General features: G+C 36.9%; 1 protein-coding gene across 1 annotated transcript in view; it reads left to right on the top strand.

Annotated features, from left to right (window-relative positions):
* Positions 1-20,431, top strand: part of CLASP2 (cytoplasmic linker associated protein 2) — a gene marked incomplete at its 5' end in the record, with an annotated part of 139,585 nt that overhangs the window by 44,845 nt on the left and 74,309 nt on the right. Inside the window, 6 exons of the mRNA XM_080810437.1 lie at positions 2,806-2,876; positions 6,521-6,580; positions 7,973-8,050; positions 9,210-9,377; positions 11,775-11,830; positions 12,675-12,848. Coding sequence (XP_080666563.1) covers positions 2,806-2,876; positions 6,521-6,580; positions 7,973-8,050; positions 9,210-9,377; positions 11,775-11,830; positions 12,675-12,848 — 607 coding nt within the window. The remainder of the gene's footprint in view (positions 1-2,805; positions 2,877-6,520; positions 6,581-7,972; positions 8,051-9,209; positions 9,378-11,774; positions 11,831-12,674; positions 12,849-20,431) is intronic.

Here is a 20,431-nt window from a genome sequence, read left to right as displayed (position 1 = left end):
AGAATTGTTTATTTTTCAGGGGCCCTTGGCTGGCTCACTTGGTAGAGTGCAAGACTCTTTTTTTTTTTTTTTTTTTAATTCTCCAAAGGACATTTTGTTTTTAAAAGATTTATATTTATTTATTTATTTATTTAACACAGCAGAGGGCGGGGGGAGAGCAAACACAAGCAGGTGGAGTGGCAGGCAGAAGGAAAGGGATAAGTAGGCTGCCGAGCAGGGAGTCCAACTTTGGGCTTGATCCCAGGACCCTGAGATCATGACCTGAGCTGAAGGCAGACACTTAACCGACTGAACCACCTAGGCACCCCTAGCGGGTGACTCTTGATCCTGTGAGTTCGAGCCCCATGTTGGGTATAGAGATTACTTTAAAAGTTTTTAAAAATGGTTTTTAATTGTTGACTTCTGTTCAGAATTGTTTTCTTAATTTTTTTATTGTTTAAGAAGTAAGATACCATTTGTTTCTTTTCTGGAAAAACAAAAACAAAACTTTCGGAAGTTTTACAGAGTAGTATCTGTGTTAGAAGTTTCCCTGTAGCAGGTCTAGGAGGCTTCCTCCATTAGTGCTATCCTTCCACAGTGGATAAGGATTTCTGATGAAGGTGAATTTTCCTTAAATTATGTTAATTTTAATGGATCATTTAATTATTGCTTCTGTTTTCTTTGTCAGTTTTTTTTTCTTCTGTTAGTCTTATACAGATTTTGGAACCTCAGTATCATTTATCATTTCTTAAATAATTTTTTGTTTTTTGCTTTATAGCTGTATATGTTCTCAAGAAAAATTTCTTTAAATTCTGCTTATGTGACAGTATCCATGTTGCCATTCTTAGGCTTTACACATAATGCATTGTTTTCAAATTTCTCATTTTTCATAAGCTTGCTTGATATTATTGATACACTAGTCTGTCATTTCACTGTAAATATAAATCAAGTGGTTTTTGTTGTTCTGTGTTATTTTCTGTTTTCTGTATTTTGTTTTGTCTCCCAGAGGACTGCTTCCTTAGAATGCTATATTTGATTTGTAATTCTCCTTTTAATTCTAAAGCTTTTTATTTTTCAGTTATCAACTTGTATTAATACAGTAAAATCTAAATCTGACTTGGTGTTTGGTTGAAATGCTTCATCTGTAACTATGAGGTTCACTTTTTCATTTCCTTTGGTATAGCTCCCCTGAATGTGGTGTAGTAATAGGTCAGTGTATCTCCCCATCCCTGCCGCTGTGTTGAATGTGGGCTAATCAACAGTAGAGTTTTGGGGAGGTTATGAGAGAGAGGAAGAGAATGGTAGGTAAGACCTATTAAGTATGTTGTGACTGGGGCATCTCCTTGGGCTTTAACTCCATAGCAGTGTTTGGGGAATGGATTCTTCTGGGTGCTATAGGAAACAAGTCCATAGAGCCCTTCTATGCTGAAGGGCTCTTTTTATTATATGTTTATATAATTATATGTTGTATAATCCTCATTTTGAACAACTTTGGGTCTACTGGTGGTTTTCCTCTGTAATAGCTGAAAAAAAGTTTGCACTTTATACATATTCTCTTTCAGTGAAAGACTTGTTTTTCCAATACTGGAAACACTACTGGCAGACAGCCTTTAGTGGCCTCCTTTTCAGGGATTGCCTCAGCTGCAGAGAGCTGCCTTTTCGAAGCTCTTGTCCCTTCCCTTTATGGTCCACATCCAATAATTGATTGATGTGGAAATAAAAGTTTTGACCATTTTAAACTGATTAAAGACTGCTCTGAAGGTCGATTTTAACTTCAAAGCCCCCTAAAGACTTTTAGCAAAGATATTCTATGGCTGAATCAGATTGATTTGTCTTCCAGTTCCTGCTTCCTTTACCTCCCTTTTACAAGTGTTGATTCCGAGGGTACTTCTTAATATCCTGTATGCTAGACTTCATGTCAGAGCCTGCTTTCTAGGTAATCCGTCTTGTGCCATTAGCTCAGAAGAAAAAGGGGGATATTTGAAGCATCAAATATGTATGCTTAGATTACTATTTTATTCTTCTGTCTCTTTTGTACTTTTTAATGTTTACTTCACTAAAGAAGAGCATTTAAGAATGAGTAGTAAAAATCAGAAGATTATATCAGTTGGGGCACCTGGATGGCTAAGTCAGTTAACCGTCCAACTCTTGATTTCAACTCAGGTCATGATCTCAGTTGTGGGATCCAACCCTGCATCATGGACTCTGCATTCAACAGGAAGTCCACTTGAGATTCTCTCTCTCCCTCTCACTCTCTGTCCCACCCCCCACCTTGGCACATGGGCTCTCACTCTCTCAAATAAATAAATAAATCTTAAAAAAAAAATGTAGCTGTTGAACTTTAGCGGAATTCTAGACAGCTGTGGTACAGTCACAATGAAGGTTACATTAAAATCACCATTTCCAGGTGCAGTCCCAGTAGTCAGGTGTGCAGATTCACTCTGATTACTTGCTTTGATGACTTAGTTATTATTTTCCACCAGCAGTAGCCATCGCACCTCAGAGGGCATGACAGATGCATGCCCAGTTCCTCTAGTGCTCCCTCCCTAGAAATACACTGTCCTAACAGGTCTTTGCAATTACACAATTAACTTTTCTTTCTTAAATGGTATTTCAGCTACACCTGTCCTCCTGAAACTATGTCATCATTACTGTGACTTTAATTGGGGGAACTGTCTGACAGTCTTAATTTCTTTCCAAATCTGATTTTATGGTTTTTTTAGTTCTGTTCTAATATATCTAAATACTTGGTTGTAAGGCAAATAGAAGAAGGGATTATATGAAGTGGACAATATTTTTCAACTTTTTCTAAAACATCTTTTTCAGCATACTCATGTACCCAGACTTATACCTTTAATAACAAGCAATTGCACATCAAAATCAGTTCCTGTAAGAAGGTAAGTTTTGAGGGGAAAAAAATTTTAGTATAGCTTTAATACTGTATTATGTTTAATTCTGACTCTGGTGCAAAAATTTGTTGTCAGTAATTTCTTGCCTTCTAGAAACCTTAGTAAATTTTTTATGTTATGTCCTATAGGAAAAAAGGAATGAAATGATCATTATAACCACTCATGTTTTTCAGCTTTATCATATTAAACTTTGGATTCTCTGGGCCACTGGTTGCCTGGTTTTCAGAGAGGATGGAATCCAGAGTCAGGCCTTTGCTAGAGTCCTGCAACTGCCATTGATTGATTGTCTTACCTTGGGCAATTTAAGCTGCTCTGAACTTCAGTATCTACATATGGTAGTAGGGCTATTGATACTGATCCCATAGAATTGTGAGGATAAAATGAGATAGATGCACATTAGTAGAATTCAGTGTGGTGTTTGGAACAGAGTAAATAGTCATATCAGGTCAATATGTCAGTCTTTGTCTCTCCTTATGATTTCTACTGTTTTTAATGTCATCGGTGTCACCAGCAATACTAAAGACAACAAAAACAAGATTTGTACATTTGTTGTTCAAGAAAATTGTGAAGAATCAGGGATGCCTGACTGACTAGGTTGGAAGAGCATGTGACTTGATCTTGAGGTCATGAGTTGGAGCCCCGGGTTGGGTGTTCGGAGTACTTATTCACATAAAGAAATACATACATCCATACATCATACATACATACATACATACATACAAAAATTGAATCGGGGGCACCTGCATGGCTCAGTTGGTCGAATGTCCCACTCTTGGTCTTGGCTCAGCTCTTGATCTAGGAGTCATGAGTTCAAGCCCCACACTGAGTTCCATGCTGGACATGGAGCCTACTTAAACATTAAAAATGAAAGAAAAAACAAAATTGAATTATACTATGTTATTTCACTTACATATGGAATCTAAAAAATAAAGCAAATGAACGTAAATAAAAACACAGAGCGCTAACTGATGGTTGCCAGAGGGGAGGTGGATGGGCAAAATAGGTTGAAGGGGATTAAGAGGTACCAATTTGAGTTGTAAAATGAATAAGTTACAAGGATGTGTAAAATACAACATAGCAAATATAATCAGTAATATTGTTTAACTTTGTGTGGTGACAGGTCATAACTACAGTTACTGTGTTGAGTATTTTATAATGTCAAATCACTATGTTACATACCTGAAACTAATACAATATTGTATGTCAAGTACAATTAAAAATAAATTTTAGAAATAAATAATTTTAAAAATAAAGACATTTAAGTACCATATCTTATATACTAATTTGATACATGTATCCATCTTTTCTTGATCTCAGTTTCTTAACTATTTTAAAATTATATTGGCTTGATTTATTTTATTCAAAAACCATCTTAATTTTTGCAAGACAGTAGACATAAGAGTATAACTGCATTTTTTATATTTGCAATGGAAGACAACAATTTAAGTTATAGTCCTATCTGATCATGTTTTGATATTATTTCTGTTGTTGTATGCTTATAAATCTGTTCTTATTAATTTGGTCATTATTGTGTCAATAAATATTATTTGAGAACAAAACAAAATTATTTAAAAAAAAAAAACTTTTTCCTTGATAAATATGCATTTAAGAAGAAGCCGAAAGAGAAGTCATTGCCTTTAAGTGGTTCAGATTTTGGCAGTAGTTATTTGATCACGCTCTCTTACGTCTGAGGTCAGCAAATGACAGCTTGCTGGTCAAATCCGTCCAACAGTCTATTTTTGTACAGTCTGCAAGCAAAGGTTATTTCTTACATTTTTGAAGGGTGGTTATAAAGAGGAAAAGAAGAAAAATCAGAGATAGAGACTTGTATGTGGTTTACAAAAGCCTAAAATATTTACTGGTTTACAAAAGCCTAAAATATTTACTGTCTCGCCCTTTACATAAGATAAACAACATAAGATGTTTACCAATCTTATGTTGAGGAAATGGTAACTGGAGAAATAAGAATGTGACAGAGAAGAGTCAGGAAATACATCATAAAATTGCCTTGAAAATGGGGAGCAATTCAATAACTGTAGGGGAATTGAGTGGGTGTAACCAACGCAGAGACGTAAGCTTGTCGAGTGTTACAGAGCCATCAAACAGGCCATTGAGGCCTGAACGCATGATAAATATAGTCTCATTAGGAAAAGAAGCTAACAGGGTGGAGCGTATTTGTAGGGAGGGCAGGATTAGGTTGAAGTTTGAAAGTCTACAAAGAGAAATTTTGACATTCCTCCATACCTTGACAGTTTTTGGTGAGAAGGTAATTTCATCTTAGTTTTTATTTCAGCTGTGACCAATGATTAAAAAGGAATAGGGAGAAGAATTGGCTTAATTAAGTAGGAATTCTTGTAGCTTATGTAAGAGGGGCAGGGTCTAAACTATAGCTGTATTGATGATAATTGATTGAAGATTTTATTCAGGAACTAATTGAAGTGATTTTGGGTGTAGAAATGAGAATTTAATCATTGGATATGGATGAAAAGGTGATACCAAGTGCTTCAGACTATGAGTTCTGGAATCAGAATGCTAGGGTTTGGTCCTGTCACTTTAGGCAAGTTAATTTAACCTCCCTGTTTCTCATTGTCTAATCTATATAATATGGGCTAAAAGAATGGATTCGAGAGGGTAAGAATTAATTTGTTCTTTTGTATGTAGTGTTTGAGTTGACAGTCTCTGTCTATGTAGGGATGTCCAGTTCAACCATGAACTGCTTGAAACTTTGACTTAACAGCCAAATCGAAGAACCAGTGCTAGAGATAGAGGCCTAGATGTGAGAAGCATAGCTGTTAGTCAGAGCTAAGGGTACAGATGATACAGATGTTGTTTCCCAGGTAAAGACTATGAAAGAGAAGTGGACTGAGATCAGCACCAACCAGGTGAGCACCTATTTAAGGGAAGGTAGAGGAAAAGTGTTAATAAAAGAAGAAAAAAGAGGAGAGAAGTATGTCATCAGTTGCCAAGAATGAAGAGAAACTCAAGAAGGACACAGTTGAGGAAGTCGAGAACTAGAAGGCTTAGGAGAAAAGATGTAAATACTTGATTAAAAATTATGCATATTTAAGCGGCACCTGGGTGGCTCAGTGGCTTAAGCCTCTGCCTTCAGCTCAGGTCATGATCTCAGGGTCCTGGGATCGAGCCCCACATCAGGCCCTCTGCTCAGCAGGGAGCCTGCTTCCCCCTCTCTCTCTGCCTGCCTCTCTGCCTACTTGTGATCTCTCTCTCTCTCTCTCTCTGTCAAATAAAATCTTTTTTAAAAATTACGCATATTTAAGAAAACATGGAGAAATGGAAGATCCATTCCATCTTTTTTGGTCACCATTGTATATCTTCAGTTTCTAATGCAGAGTAGGTGTTTGATATATTTTTTAAATTAAATGTTAAATTTTTATATTTGACAAACATTTTAAGGTAAAATTATGGGGAACCCTGAAGGTTTTTTGAACTATTTAGCATAGGAATAGTTGAAATCTTAAAGTCAGGTATTTGACGGTTAAAATAACTAAAAACATGTCTTATACTTTAGTTCAGAGAACAAAGTGCAGTATTATAGAAGAAATTAACATTTAAATTAATATAGCTTAATACAATGTTATAACACTTGGTTATAATTTACTTTTATTTTTCAGGCGTTCATTTGAATTTTTAGATTTATTGTTACAAGAGTGGCAGACTCATTCATTGGAAAGGTATGCATTGACTCTTCGTTTCCTACTTCCCTCTTCTCCCCACTGTCACCAGTTCTTTAGAAGTGGATGGTTTTGATTTTGCATTATTTCTCCTTTTGCTTAAAAGTTACTTGTACTGGTTTTCTTTTAAAGCTGCGATGTAGTGTGGCTCCTCTTATTTGGTGCTGCTCTGATTTTCTTCCTTATTTGTGGGTTGAGTGAGGATCTCTTAAGTAGGATGGGTTATAAAAGATTAAATTGGGCAGAAATTTTAAAATGTATCTCCAGACAAGTGACCTTGGTTTCCTGAGGTGTAATTAATCAAGTAATGAATGATTTAAGGTAGAAGGAGGGTCCTTCTTTTCAAAGGAAAGAGAGAGATTTTAAAAAGAGATTCATTGGAAAGTTTCTCTGTACCAGTTGTCAGGTGTCATTGGTCAGGAGTGTACGGAGCAATGTCTAATGTAGCTCCGAGATGAACAAGAGGAGATGTGCACAGCTAGTTGGTCACTAGCTAGTAGGCTGTTTGCATGGTAGTAATTTCAGGTTTGAAGCTTGATATACCTTGGTATACCTGCATTTACACTGAATACCTTGCTGATTTTCCATTTTCATGGAAATTATTAAACCTATTAACAGCCCATTTTTAAAAAAAAATAAAGTCTGTTGTTTAATACAGGCATGATATAATTCCAAGTTTCCTTTAAGTTCTTTTGTGGCAGCTACTATTCAGTTAGGTCAGATCATAACTAATTATACTGTTAGCACATCATTTCTACATTGGTGGGTTGGTGAGGAACCACACCAAAGGGGTTTTTTTATTCATTAAGAATTTAAAATGTGGGGGCACCTGGGTGGCTCAGTGGGTTAAGCCTCTGCCTTCAGCTCAGTTCATGATTTCAGGCTCCTGGGATCGAGCCCTACATCGGGTTCTCTGCTCAACGGAGAGCCTGCTTTCCTCTCTCTCTCTGCCTGCCTACTATGATCTCTCTCTCTCTGTGTCAAATAAATAAAATCTTAAAAAAAAAAAGAATTTAAAATCTGGGTACTATACATTATAAACATAATGTAACATAAACATAATTCAACTTTTTAATGTTTGACTTGTCAGGAGGAAACCATACATGAGTGAAATGTGTGGAGTAGATTATGAGAAAATCTTAAACTTATTGCGCACTCATTAATCTTTTTATCTCACCTGCCCCTTTGTGGTTGATGCATAACATATAGGTAATAAGTATAATTTGTGATGAAATATAATTTTACTCATGAATCTAAAGGTATTTGGGGACACCTGGTTGGCTCAGTTGGTAGAGCATGAGACTCTCAAGGGTTGTGAGTTCAAGCCCCATGTTGGGTGTAGAGATTACTTAAAAATGATAAAATCTTTAAATAAGCTATTTTGTTTTATAGACATGCAGCTGTCTTGGTTGAAACTATTAAGAAGGGAATTCATGATGCTGATGCTGAGGCCAGAGTGGAGGCAAGAAAGTAAGTCTATAATGCTTTTTCGTGACAGTGTAAATGTACTTAGATCTTTTCTTTGAAAGGAATCGTACTGGAAGAATGAAAATATCAAAAGTGTCTCAAGTATTCTACTTGATTAGCTCTTTAGTAAATTCGAGATAGATTTTTCTCCATTAAAATGTATTAGATATATGGGGCCCCCTCATTTGGTAGAGTGTGCAACTCTTGATCTCAGGGTTGTAAGTTTAAGCCCTACGTTGGGTGTAGAGATTACTTTTTAAAAAATCTGTACCAAAGGCTAACAGTTGACTTCACATTGTTGTTCATATGATCATCAGTATTCCTATTCCATCATAACATCCTCACTTTCATTGTGAATAAAAATAACTCATTTATTGAGAATGTGCTAATTACCTGATACTGTGGGGCACTTGGTATACATTACTATCTAATCTTGAAAATGATCCTGTAAAGGTGGTATCTCTATAGATTGGCAACAAAAGTTTGGAGATTTGGGGGTTTACTTCCGGCCACATGAACTGTAAGGATCACAGCCAGATTTTGAATAGAGATCTACTTTTCTCAAAAGCCTATCAGCTTTCCACCAAAACTTATTAAATTTAGAAAGTGTTCACTTGAGGGGTACCTGGGTGGCTCAGTTGGCTAAGCATCTGACTCTTGGCTTTGGCTCAGGTCACAGTCTTGCAGTCATGGGATCAAGCCCTTCCTCAGGCTCTGTGCTTAGTGCGGATTCTGCTTCAGATTCTTTGTCTCACCCCCTCTGCCCCTCCTTTCTCTGCCTCTCTCTCTCTGTCTCTCAAATAATAAATAAAAATTTTTTTTAAAAAGTATTCATATGATAATTGGTAGATATATTAATATGGTCTCATCTTCATTCTTGAATGTATACTTTTTTTTAAAGATTTTATTTATTCATTTGACAGAGAGAAAGCGATCACAAGTAGGCAGAGAGGCAGACAGAGAGAGAGGGGGAAGCAGGTTCCCTGCTCAGCAGAGGGCCCGATGTGGGGCTCAATCCCAGGACCCTGAGATCATGACCTGAGCTGAAGGCAGAAGCTTAATCCACTGAGCCACCCAGGTGCCCCGAATGTATATGTTTTATGTAAAGCTATTTATGTTCTTTTTTCCCTTTTTTGTTGTTGCTTGTTCATTTGTTTTACAGGACATATATGGGTCTTAGAAATCACTTTCCTGGTGAAGCTGAAACATTGTATAATTCCCTTGAGCCATCCTATCAGAAGAGTCTTCAGACTTACTTAAAGAGTTCTGGCAGTGTAGCATCTCTTCCACAGTCCGACAGATCATCCTCTAGCTCACAGGAAAGTCTCAAGTAAGGTCATATAAGTGATATCACTGATTTCTTCCTCTCCAAACCTTTGTAGTTCCTTAAATTAGATGATTGGATATCTGCTTGGTTTCACTTGAAGCCTTGGAAGAATGATAACTGGAATGTACAGTTGACCCTTGAGCAGTAGGGGTGTCTACACCCGCATTAAGTTGAAAATCTGCATATAACTTGACTCCCCCAAAACTTAACTACTAGTACTCTACTGTTGACTGGAAACCTTACTGAGAACATAAACAGTCAATAGACACATATTTTGTGTGTTGTATATATGTTATGTATAGTATTCTTACAATAAAGTAAGGTAGAGAAAAGAAAATGTTATTTAGGAGAACCATAGGAAAATAAGATACATTTACAGCACTGTACTGTATTTGATGAAAAAAAAAATCTACATAGACATGGACCCACACAGTTCAATCTGTGTTGTTCAAGGGGCAACTGTACTTACTTTTTTTTTTGGTCTGTGCCTCAAGGGTTGGTTGCATGCCTGTGTAACTTCTTTTGGGATAAAGAGTTTAGTGATTCAGATTTTGTTTCTGTATTTTCATGTCTAAAAATTATTGGGAAACACTGATTTTTATACATTTTTTAATACCCCCAGAATAGTTCATACAGTAAGCAGCCCATTTCTAGGGCATTATAATGGAGGAACTGTAATGGGGATTCGGGAGTCATCTTCAGAACTCTGACACAGCACTGTGTGACTGGTAAAAACACACTGCTTTCCTGTGTCGTCTTTTGCACAGCTTAAAACTTCAGCAAATCCCTTCAGAGGGGCCAGATTCCCTAGTATCTGGCTCACTTCTCTGTAATTCCATTCTCATCATTAAATGTTGGCTTCCTCAGACCCTTGCTGCCTTGGCAGCCTTGACTCTAATTTTCTATCTCTTCAGCCCTATGAGGTTACTAAAATCTCTAGTGCCATCTCTATTCCCAAGCCGTGGCCTCCAGTATCTACAGGTTTCCTCGCAGAATGTGGGCTACCTCTCTGTGATTCCTGTCCCTTTAGGACTTTGACCCCGCCCTCTCTGGAGGAGTGGGACCAGGGTGAGTCTAGTGAGGCAAGCTAGGGCATGAGACTCAAGGACGCTCTCACAGGGTCTTGTGAGTACTGGACTAACATGCAGTGACTTACAGATTTTCGCAAGAAAAGCAGATATGATCCGATTTCAGTATAATTATTGTAGGAATAATTAACCTATCCAAACTTCGGTTTAAATTTGTGTTAAAATCTTCACTGCAAATGAGCTTTGTTGTTTTTTTCCCTTTACTTTTATTTACTTTGCTCAAACTTCAAAGTGCCTATGAATCATCTAAAGATCTTGTTAAAATGAAGAATCTGATTCAGTGGATCTGGGACGGGGCCTGAGATTTTGCATTTTTTAACATGTTCCTAGATGATATCTTCGCTTTTTGAGTATGGACTGTACTTTAAATAGCAAGTACCTAAACAAGATATTTAATCTTATTTAGTATTAACCTCTTTAAACATAACCAGCTTTAAGTTCTGTGAACCTTGAAGTGGTCTGCCTAATAGAATAACAGTTTTAAGGGCCAATTATAAAAAATAATACAATACTGGGTTTAATAACCAACTACCAAATTTACAGTTTGATAATAATGACTTAAAAAATATTTTTCAGTATCCTGATGTTAACCTGTTTGGAGTCTTTGCCTCTCTTCCCCCTAATTTTAAGATTTATAGGTATACTTTCCTAATCCCCCTTACATACTTAGATGTATTATTTATCTCTGGACTGCAGAATGGCATTATAATTAAAGATAATTTTAAAAGGTACTAAAGGAGATGTGGGTTTCTTGAGAGGGTTTGAGCTGTTTTGCTTTCTAACCGTGTTATCCTCAGCAGTAGTTCTTAGCCTCATTTCTCTTATCCCATGCAGTCATGCTCAGCAGCACTGCTGTAGGTGGTATGATACCTACGTGATAATGGCATGAATTGCCAGTGGCCACAAGCCAGTATGGCTTAGGTGAAAGGGGCTTTGGTCATGCTGAATTCCATGTGTGCTAGTGATAACTCTCTCTCTCCTCCTAAGGAAAATATCTTAGAATACAAATGTGGGAGTGTGCTTTATTGCATCCTCTGTGGAGAGCACTGTAATGGGTGCTGAGGTGAACACAAAGCAAGCTGGTTGGTTGCCTGTCTTGGTAGAGCTTACAATCTCTTCATTGCTAGTTACTTCATCTTTGCTTCACAGCTGAGATACCACTGATAGGTGACTACTGTTCTCAAGTGATTTGTAAAAGGAAAAATAAAATTAGAAGTAAGCTATTCAGGAAACTCAATACTATTTCATTAATTGTTTTGAGAAGGGTAATAAATTACATCTTCTTACTAAGTCTTTTCTTGTTACATTGCAGTCGCCCTTTTTCTTCCAAATGGTCTACAGCAAACCCATCAACTGTGGCTGGAAGAGGTAAACTGCTTTTTTAAGCAAGAGTCATAGCATATTTTACGTAGAAACCTAACACCACATACGTATGTTGTAGCTGTGTTTGTAGACTGTATACATATACTACACATAATATGTACAATGTAGTGTATACTCTCTATATATATGTATTACATAGTATATGGCATAATCCAAGTTCCCTGAAGCATTACTTATCCTTACTTGTGATGCACTCTGTTCTTTTGTTTCAGTTCTTTACAGTGCTGGTCATGACCCACTCTGTTGATTTCACAGCCTATTCATGGATCATAATTCACAGTTTATAAAACTCTTTGTAAAACTGATAAACTAAAGACCAGAAATTTAATGACTTAATTTGCATTGCCTAAGAGTGGTAGAATTTGCATTACTCTCTGACTAACCATATCCTGGAGTAGTTCTCCCTGCATTTTTCTGATAGTAAAAAATAACAGTGTTGCCATCTGTTTTTCATGTACAGTGCTTCATTTTCATGAATCAGTCATGAACACCATCTCTTGATCTACAAAATGGTTGTGTAAATTTTATAAAGGATATTTTTAAAGGATATTTATAAAGGAATTTTTTTTTCTCAATTTATGGAAGAGGAAAGTGAGGAAGAGGAGTGTTGAGGAAATTGTCCAAGAAGATGTAGTTGCAACAGGACTGAAATGGAAGCATTCTTACTTTAAAATATTATAAAGTACTTTGTAGTGTTCATTTGTACCCTGCCTCCTTTTTGACCATTTGTCATCATGGATTAGCTCATGACAGTTTCGGGTTTATATAATTTTCATGCTGTTCGCAGTGATTTAAATAACATAGGTTACCTATGCTTTGTTTCCCATAGTATCAGCAGGCAGCAGCAAAGCCAGTTCCCTTCCAGGAAGCCTGCAGCGTTCACGAAGTGACATTGATGTGAATGCTGCTGCTGGTGCTAAGGCACATCATGCTGCCGGGCAGTCTGTGCGAAGTGGACGGTTAGGTGCAGGTGCCCTGAATCCAGGTTCCTATGCATCACTAGGTAAGACAGCTCATTATGGGATATTCTACATTATGGTCTCAGTGAAGTCAGGATGATGGTGATATCTTAATCATTTCTATTTCATTCTTGCTAGTTAAGGATAGTCCATATGTTTTAATATGAATCTATACTTAGAACACAATTCTAAGGTATTTAAGCTGCCTTGTTTTTACTTTTTCCTTTGTAATCCTCCTAATCATCTTGATCAGAGGAATAATTCTTGAGTCCGTGATTTGCCTGTAGAATTTTCATAGTTCTGCACTACTGTCACATTTAACTACTGGTTACTAAGAAAGTTGGGAAGGGCTTTGGCCTTGTATCCATCCAGCTTCTGTTCCCTTACCAAAAAGTTAAAAGCCTTTGAGGATCTGGAGAAAATGCAAAGCTTAATTCAAATCAGAGTTTAATCATGTATTCCCAAAGCTATTTGGAATTTGTTTTTTTATGCTTATCAACTTTATTATTAATTTTTTTTAGTATATCTGTCTGTCTGTCTAAGTAATTTCTACACCCAACGTGGGGCTTGAATTCATGACCCCGGGATCAAGAGCTGTGTGCTCTTCAGCTGAGATGGCCAGGCATTCTTTTGTTTATCAACGCTACAAGTTTAAGGCTGGTTATTCATTTTACTTCTCTGTTTTGTACTTCATTTTTCTTTTCCTTGGGTAGTACTGGTAAAACACTAAGCAGGTAGCTCATTGGAGCACAGTAGGAAGTACAGAGATATTGGAATGAACTGTAGTACATGATAAAGTTGGCACAGCTACATTCAGTGAGGAAAAGATAAATAATTCAGTAAATGGTGTTTAGACACATGGTTTACAATTTGGTATAAAATTAAGTTAGAAGCGGGGTGCCTGGGTGGCTCAGTGGGTTAAAGCCTTTGCCTTCGGCTCAGGTTGTGATCCCAGAGTCCTGGGATTGAGCCCCGCGTCGGGCTCTCTGCTCAGCAGGGAGCCTGCTTCCTCCTCTTTCTCTCTGCCTGCCTCTCTGCCTACTTGTGGTCTCTGTCTGTCAAATAAATAAATAAAAATCTTTAAAAAAAAATTAAGTTAGAACCATTTTTCACACCATTTAAAAATTTATTCCAGGGTCCTGGGATCGAGCCCCACCTCAGGCTGTCTGCTCAGCAGGGAGCCTGCTTCCTCCTCTCTCACTCTGCCTACTTGTGATCTCTCTCTGTCAAATAAATAAATAAAAATCTAAAAAAAAAAAAATTTATTCCAGATGGCTAATGAGTTGAAAAACAGCTTGATAAAAAAGAAATCTCAGGTTAGGGAAGGAATTTCTAAACATAAATACCAAAAAGTCGTGAGGGAAGAGTCCCTCTGATTTAAATCTTAAGTCTGAAAATATAAAATGAAGTGGCTGAAAAGCTAAAGAGGAAAAAGTTTCATCACATACTACCAAAACAGCTAAAATGTCAACAAGTTTTATGAGTCTATGAAAAACAGATGCGCTTATTTTTATAGAAAAATATTCTATGTATATCAAAATTGTCCTCCCAAAACACCAGAACAGATGTTGAATCTTAGCAGGACTCAAACAAGTGTGAATTGAAAGAACTGTAAATAAAAAAGTTAGGATTAGTGCCTGATGCTGATAAAAAAAAATACGGTTAAAAAGTGCCGATGTGAATTAAACATGGAACACTTTTTCTAAGTGGCAGTTTAGTAATACCATAAAGCTTTTCTTCTTTATTATTATTATTTATTATTTATTATTGAAATAAAATTGACATACAATATAATACTAGTTTCACAGGTACCACCTATTGATTCAACAATTCTATACATTACTCAGTGCTCACCACAATAAGTATAGTCACCATATAATGTTATTACAATATTATTGAACTCATGAAGCTAAATATTCAGAATTCATTTATTATTATTATTTATTTATTTATTATTTTTTTAGAGAGTGCAAGCATGAGCAGGACCAGGGAGGGGCACAGAGAGGGGGAAAAGAGAATCTTAAGCAGGCTGTACATCCAGTGCAGACTCTGACACAGGGCTCAGTCTCATGAACCTGAGATCATGACCTGAGCCAAAATCAAGAGTCGGATGCTTAACCGACCGAGCCACCCAGGTGCCCCTAAATGTTCAGAATTTAGATCCAGTAATCCAGTTTTTATAGATAATTATGCAAGAAATATAAAAGAATATTCATCATATTTTTAATAATTGTTATTAGAGTCAACCTTGTTCTGTAACAAAAGGGGTATGATTAAATTATACATACTTATAAATACTGTGCAGCCATTAACAAGTAACATTTTCAACAAAGATCAAATGATCCTATCAAATGAGTGATAATTTCATCATTTTGTATAAAATTATATGTAGATAAATATACATATACTAAACAAAGATGTTAAGGATGTCAACAGTGGGTTGTTCAGTGCTTTTAATTTTCATAAAACTTTTCTGCATTAGAAACATTACTGGGAATGTGGTGTTATTTCAGTATATGAAAATGAATCAATTAAATACATTTTATTAATAGAATAAAGGACAAAAACCACATAATTATTTCAGTACATGCAGAAAAGGCGTTTTACAAAGCCCAAGACCTTTTCATGATAAAAAATAATCAACAAACTAGGAATAGAAGGGAAATTTGTGAACCTGGCAAAGAGCATCTGAAAAATCCACAGCTAATACCATACTTAATGTGAAAGACTGGAAACTTTCTCCCAAGATCAACAAGATAAGGATGTCTGCTCTTGCCCTTCCTAACATTACCATGGAGGTTCTAGCCAGGTCATTAGGGCAAGCAAAAGAAATAAGATGTATCCAGATTGGAAGAAAAGTAAAACTGTCTGTATTTGCAGAAAACATGACCTTATATTGAGAAAATCCTAAGGTATCCACAAAAAAAAACTGTTAGAGCTTAATAATGAGTTCAGCAAGGCTGCAGAATATAAGATCAATATACAAAAATCAGTTATGTTTCTAAATGCTAGTGATAAATAATTTGAAAATAAATACCAATTGTAGTAGCATCAAAAAGAATAAAATACTTAGGAATTAATAGTAACAAAAGAAATGTAAAACTTCTCTAGGAAAAATCACTCCTGTATTTCTTCTTTATTCTTAACACTCATAATACTGCTGGCACCAGATTTGTTGGTTTTCCATACCAACCAATTCTACACCAGCTGGATGTCCTACATTTCAGTTCAGTTATGACACTAACCATAATTAGCATAGACCTCACAGATTAAGGGCTCAGTCCTATAAGACTGCCTCTGCCAGCCCCCATCCCCACTCTTTAGACATCAGTTGCAAATCCAGGTTGTCACCAGTGCTTCTGACCAAATGGACTATATAATCAGAGGTTCTGATAACCTCCTCTTCAGGTTCAGTTAATTTGCTAGACTGACTCACAAAACTCAAGAAAACAGTCTACTTACTAGACTACTGGTTTGTTACAAAGATTTGAATGGGCAGCCAAATGAAGAGATACATGAGGCAAGGTCTAGAAGGGTATAAAGCCCAGGAGTTTTTGTTCCCATGGAGTTATATTGTGCCACCCTCCTGTGGTACATTTACCAAACCAGAAAGTCTCTGAACCTTGTACTTTAGGGATTTTTAGGGAGGCTTCATCATCACATAGGCATGATCAGTCATTAACTCAGTCTTCAGTTCTTCTCCCTTTCCCAGAAGATGGAGAATGCCTAAAAATTCCAACCTTCTAATCATGCTTTTTCATCTTTCTGGTGACCAGCCTCCGTTCTCTCCAGGAGCACACCAGGAATCACCTCATTAAAACAAGACCCTGCTTTCACTCAGGAAATTAAAAGGGTCTTAAGTCAAGGTATCTGTGTCAGGTACCAGGGTCAAAGACCAAATATTAGAACAAAAAAGATACTCTTAGTGCTCTTATAATTTGGGAAATTATGAAGGTCTTAGGAACTCTGTGTGAGGAACCAGAGGACAGAGAACCAAGGGCAAAAATTTTTTATATGTATATTTTCAAACTTGTTCACTGAAAACTACAATACATTGTTAAAAATCTAAATTAATGGAAAGACACCCAGGTTCTTTAAAGACTTACTACTGGGGGCACCTGGGTGGCTTAGTCAATTGAGCATCCAACTCTTCGTTTCAGCTCAGGTCATGATCTCATGGGTCATGAGTTCTAGTCCCACCTTGGGCTCCGTGCTTAGCAGGGAGTCTGCTGGAAATTCTCTCCCTCTCCCCCATTGCACTTGCTCATGCTCTCTCTCTTTTTCTCAAATCCTTAAAAAATTAAAGACTAGGCATTGTTAAGATCGCAAATTGACCTATAGATTTAATGCAATCCCTGTCAAAAGTCCAGATGCCTTTTTATGGACATCAACACACACATCCTAAAATCCATATGAAAATGCAGGGAATCCAAAATAGATGAAACGATTTTGAGAAAGACCTCAACATGAGACAGGAATCCATTAGAATCCTAGAGGAGAACATAGGCAGTAACCTCTTTGACATCAGCCACAGCAACTTCTTTCAAGATATGTCTCCAAAGGCGATGGAAACAAAAGCAAAAATGAACTTTTGGGACTTCATCAAGATCAAAAGCTTCTGCACAGTGAAGGAAACAGTCAACAAAACAAAGAGGCAACCCACGGAATGGGAGAAGATATTTGCAAATGACAGTACAGACAAAAGGTTGATATCCAGGATCTATAAAGAACTCCTCAAACTCAACACACACAAAACAGACAATCATATTAAGAAATGGGCAGAAGATATGAACAGACACTTCTCCAATGAAGACGTACAAATGGCTATCAGACACATGAAAAAATGTTCATCATCACTAGCCATCAGGGAGATTCAAATGAAAACCACATTGAGATACACCAGTTAGAATGGCCAAAATTAGCAAGACAGGAAACAACGTGTGTTGGAGAGGATGTGGAGAAAGGGGAACCCTCTTACACTGTTGGTGGGAATGCAAGTTGGTGCAGCCACTTTGGAAAACAGTGTGGAGATTCCTCAAGAAATTAAAAATAGAGCTTCCCTATGACCCTGCAATTGCACTACTGGGTATTTTCCCCAAAGATTTCACTACAGATTCACTACAGATGTAGTGAAAAGAAGGGCCATCTGTACCCCAATGTTTATAGCAGCAATGGCCGCGGTCACCAAACTGTGGAAAGAACCAAGATGCCCTTCAACGGATGAATGGATAAGGAAGATGTGGTCCATATACACTATGGAGTATTATGCCTCCATCAGAAAGGACGAATACCCAACTTTTGTAGGAACATGGACGGGACTGGAAGAGATTATGCTGAGTGAAATAAGTCAAGCAGAGAGAGTCAGGTATCATATGGTTTCACTTATTTGTGGAGCATAACAAATAATATGGAGGACAAGGGTAGATGGAGAGGAGAAGGGAATTGAGGGAAATTGGAAGGGGAGGTGAACCATGAGAGACTGTGGACTCTGAAAAACAACCTGAGGGTTTTGAGGGGGCGGGGGTTGGGAGGTTGGGGGAACCAGGTGGTGGGTATTAGGGAGGGCACGGATTGCATGGAGCACTGGGTGTGGTGAAAAAACAATACTGTTACGCTGAAAAGAAATTAAAAATTTAAAAAAAAAAAGATCAATCTTGAAAAAGTTGGTTGGATTCACACTTTCCAATCTAAAAACTTATTCAAAGCTACAGTAATCAGGCCTCTGTAGTACTGGCATAAGGATAGATATATAGTCCAATGAAGTGGCGTTGAGGAGCCAGAAATAAACCCATATATTTATGATCAGTTGATTTTTTCACAAGGGTGCCAAGACCATTCATTGGGGAAAGAATTCTTTTCAACAAATGGTGCTGAAACAACTGGATAGCCACTTGCCAAGGAATGAATTTGGATCCCTACCTCACACCATATCCAGAAAGTTAACTCAAAATGGATCAAAGACCCAAATGTAAGAGCTAAAACTGTAAAACTCTTGGAAGAAAACATAGGTGTAAATTTTTTTTTTTTTTTAAAGATTTTATTTATTTATTTGACAGACAGAGATTACAAGTAGACAGAGAGCAGGCAGAGAGAGAGGGAAGCAGGCTCCCTGCTGAGCAGAGAGCCCGATGCGGGACTCGATCCCAGGACCCTGAGATCATGACCTGAGCCGAAGGCAGCGGCTTAACCCACTGAGCCACCCAGGCGCCCCAGGTGTAAATTTTTTAAGTAATGTTTTCTTAGATACTACACCGCACACACAATGTAAGGAAGGATAGATAAACTGGGCTTCATCAAAATTTAAAACTTTTGTGCTTCCAAAGGCACCATCAAGAAAGTGAAAGGACAGCATAGAGGAGAGAAAACGTTTCAAATCACATAACTGATATTAGGGACTTCTATTCCAATTACATGAAGAACTCTTAAAACTCAGTAACAAAGACAATTCAATTTAAAAGTGGGCAAAAGATTTGAATAGACATTTCTCTAAAGACAACATACAGATTGCCAGTAAGTGCATGAAAAGATGCCTAACATCATTAGTCATTAGGGAAGTGCAAATCAAAAGCGTAATAAGATACCACTTTATTCATGAAGAGGGCTGTTATCAAAGAGATGGACAATAACAAACGCTTGTGAGGATATGGAGAAATTAGAACTCTCATGCAGTGCTGATAAGAGTGTAGAATAGTGGAGCTGCTATGGAAACAGCTTGGGAGTTTCTCAAAAGTGAAACAGTTATCAGCTGTTCCATTCCTAGCTGGTATGTTCCAAAATAATGTGAAGAATATGTTATGAAAATGTGTACATGAATCTTCATAGCAACAGTATTCATAATAGCCATGGAAACAACCCAAATGTCCATCAGCTGGTGAATGGTTAAATAGATAATGGTTAAATAGATATCGTTAAATAGAGTAGAATATTATTCAGCCATAAAAAGGAATATGTTACATAAAAGTACTAAAGCATGCTTCAGGATGGGTGGACATTTATTGTTTGATTCCACTTACATGCAATGTCTAGAGTAGATAGATCCACAGAAACAGAAAGTAAATTAGTTGCCAAGGGCAAAGAGGGGAATAGAGAGTGACTCCTAACAGGATTTCTTTTGGGGGTGATAAAAACTTTATGGAATTAGTGATAAGTGTTATGCAACCTGTTAATACACTAAAGATATTGAGTTGTATAGCATCAAAGGTAAATTTTATGATACATAAATTATATATATTTTTTTAAGTAGAGAAGAAGCTAGAAAACATATAAAATGTATTTATCTGGAGTCTTAAAAATGTGATATTTAGTATCTATTATTTTATTACCAGAAAAATACAATATTTGAAATGTTTCGGTGTGAACGAGGAAGGCAATTTGTAACAATTTTTTTTTTCATAAGAAAGTCTGTAATAGTGCTGTGAGATTGACTTAATTAGTTTCTTTTGGTTTTTTAAGGTTTGAATTGCACATTTACTTCATTACAGAAGGGAAAGATGCCCCTATATCCTCTTTTTCTGGCCCATGTTTACACTCAGAGACAATGAACTCCTTGCCTTTGGCTCTTTCCAGGGCCTGGATAATGGATTTTCTCATTCTTTTTCTGTTTCTCTATTTCTTCCTTCCTTTCTTT

This window comes from Martes martes (genome assembly GCF_963455335.1).
Source record: "Martes martes genome assembly, chromosome: 1".
Taxonomy (NCBI): Eukaryota; Metazoa; Chordata; class Mammalia; order Carnivora; family Mustelidae; genus Martes; species Martes martes.
This window is presented reverse-complemented; position numbering and strand designations above follow the sequence as displayed.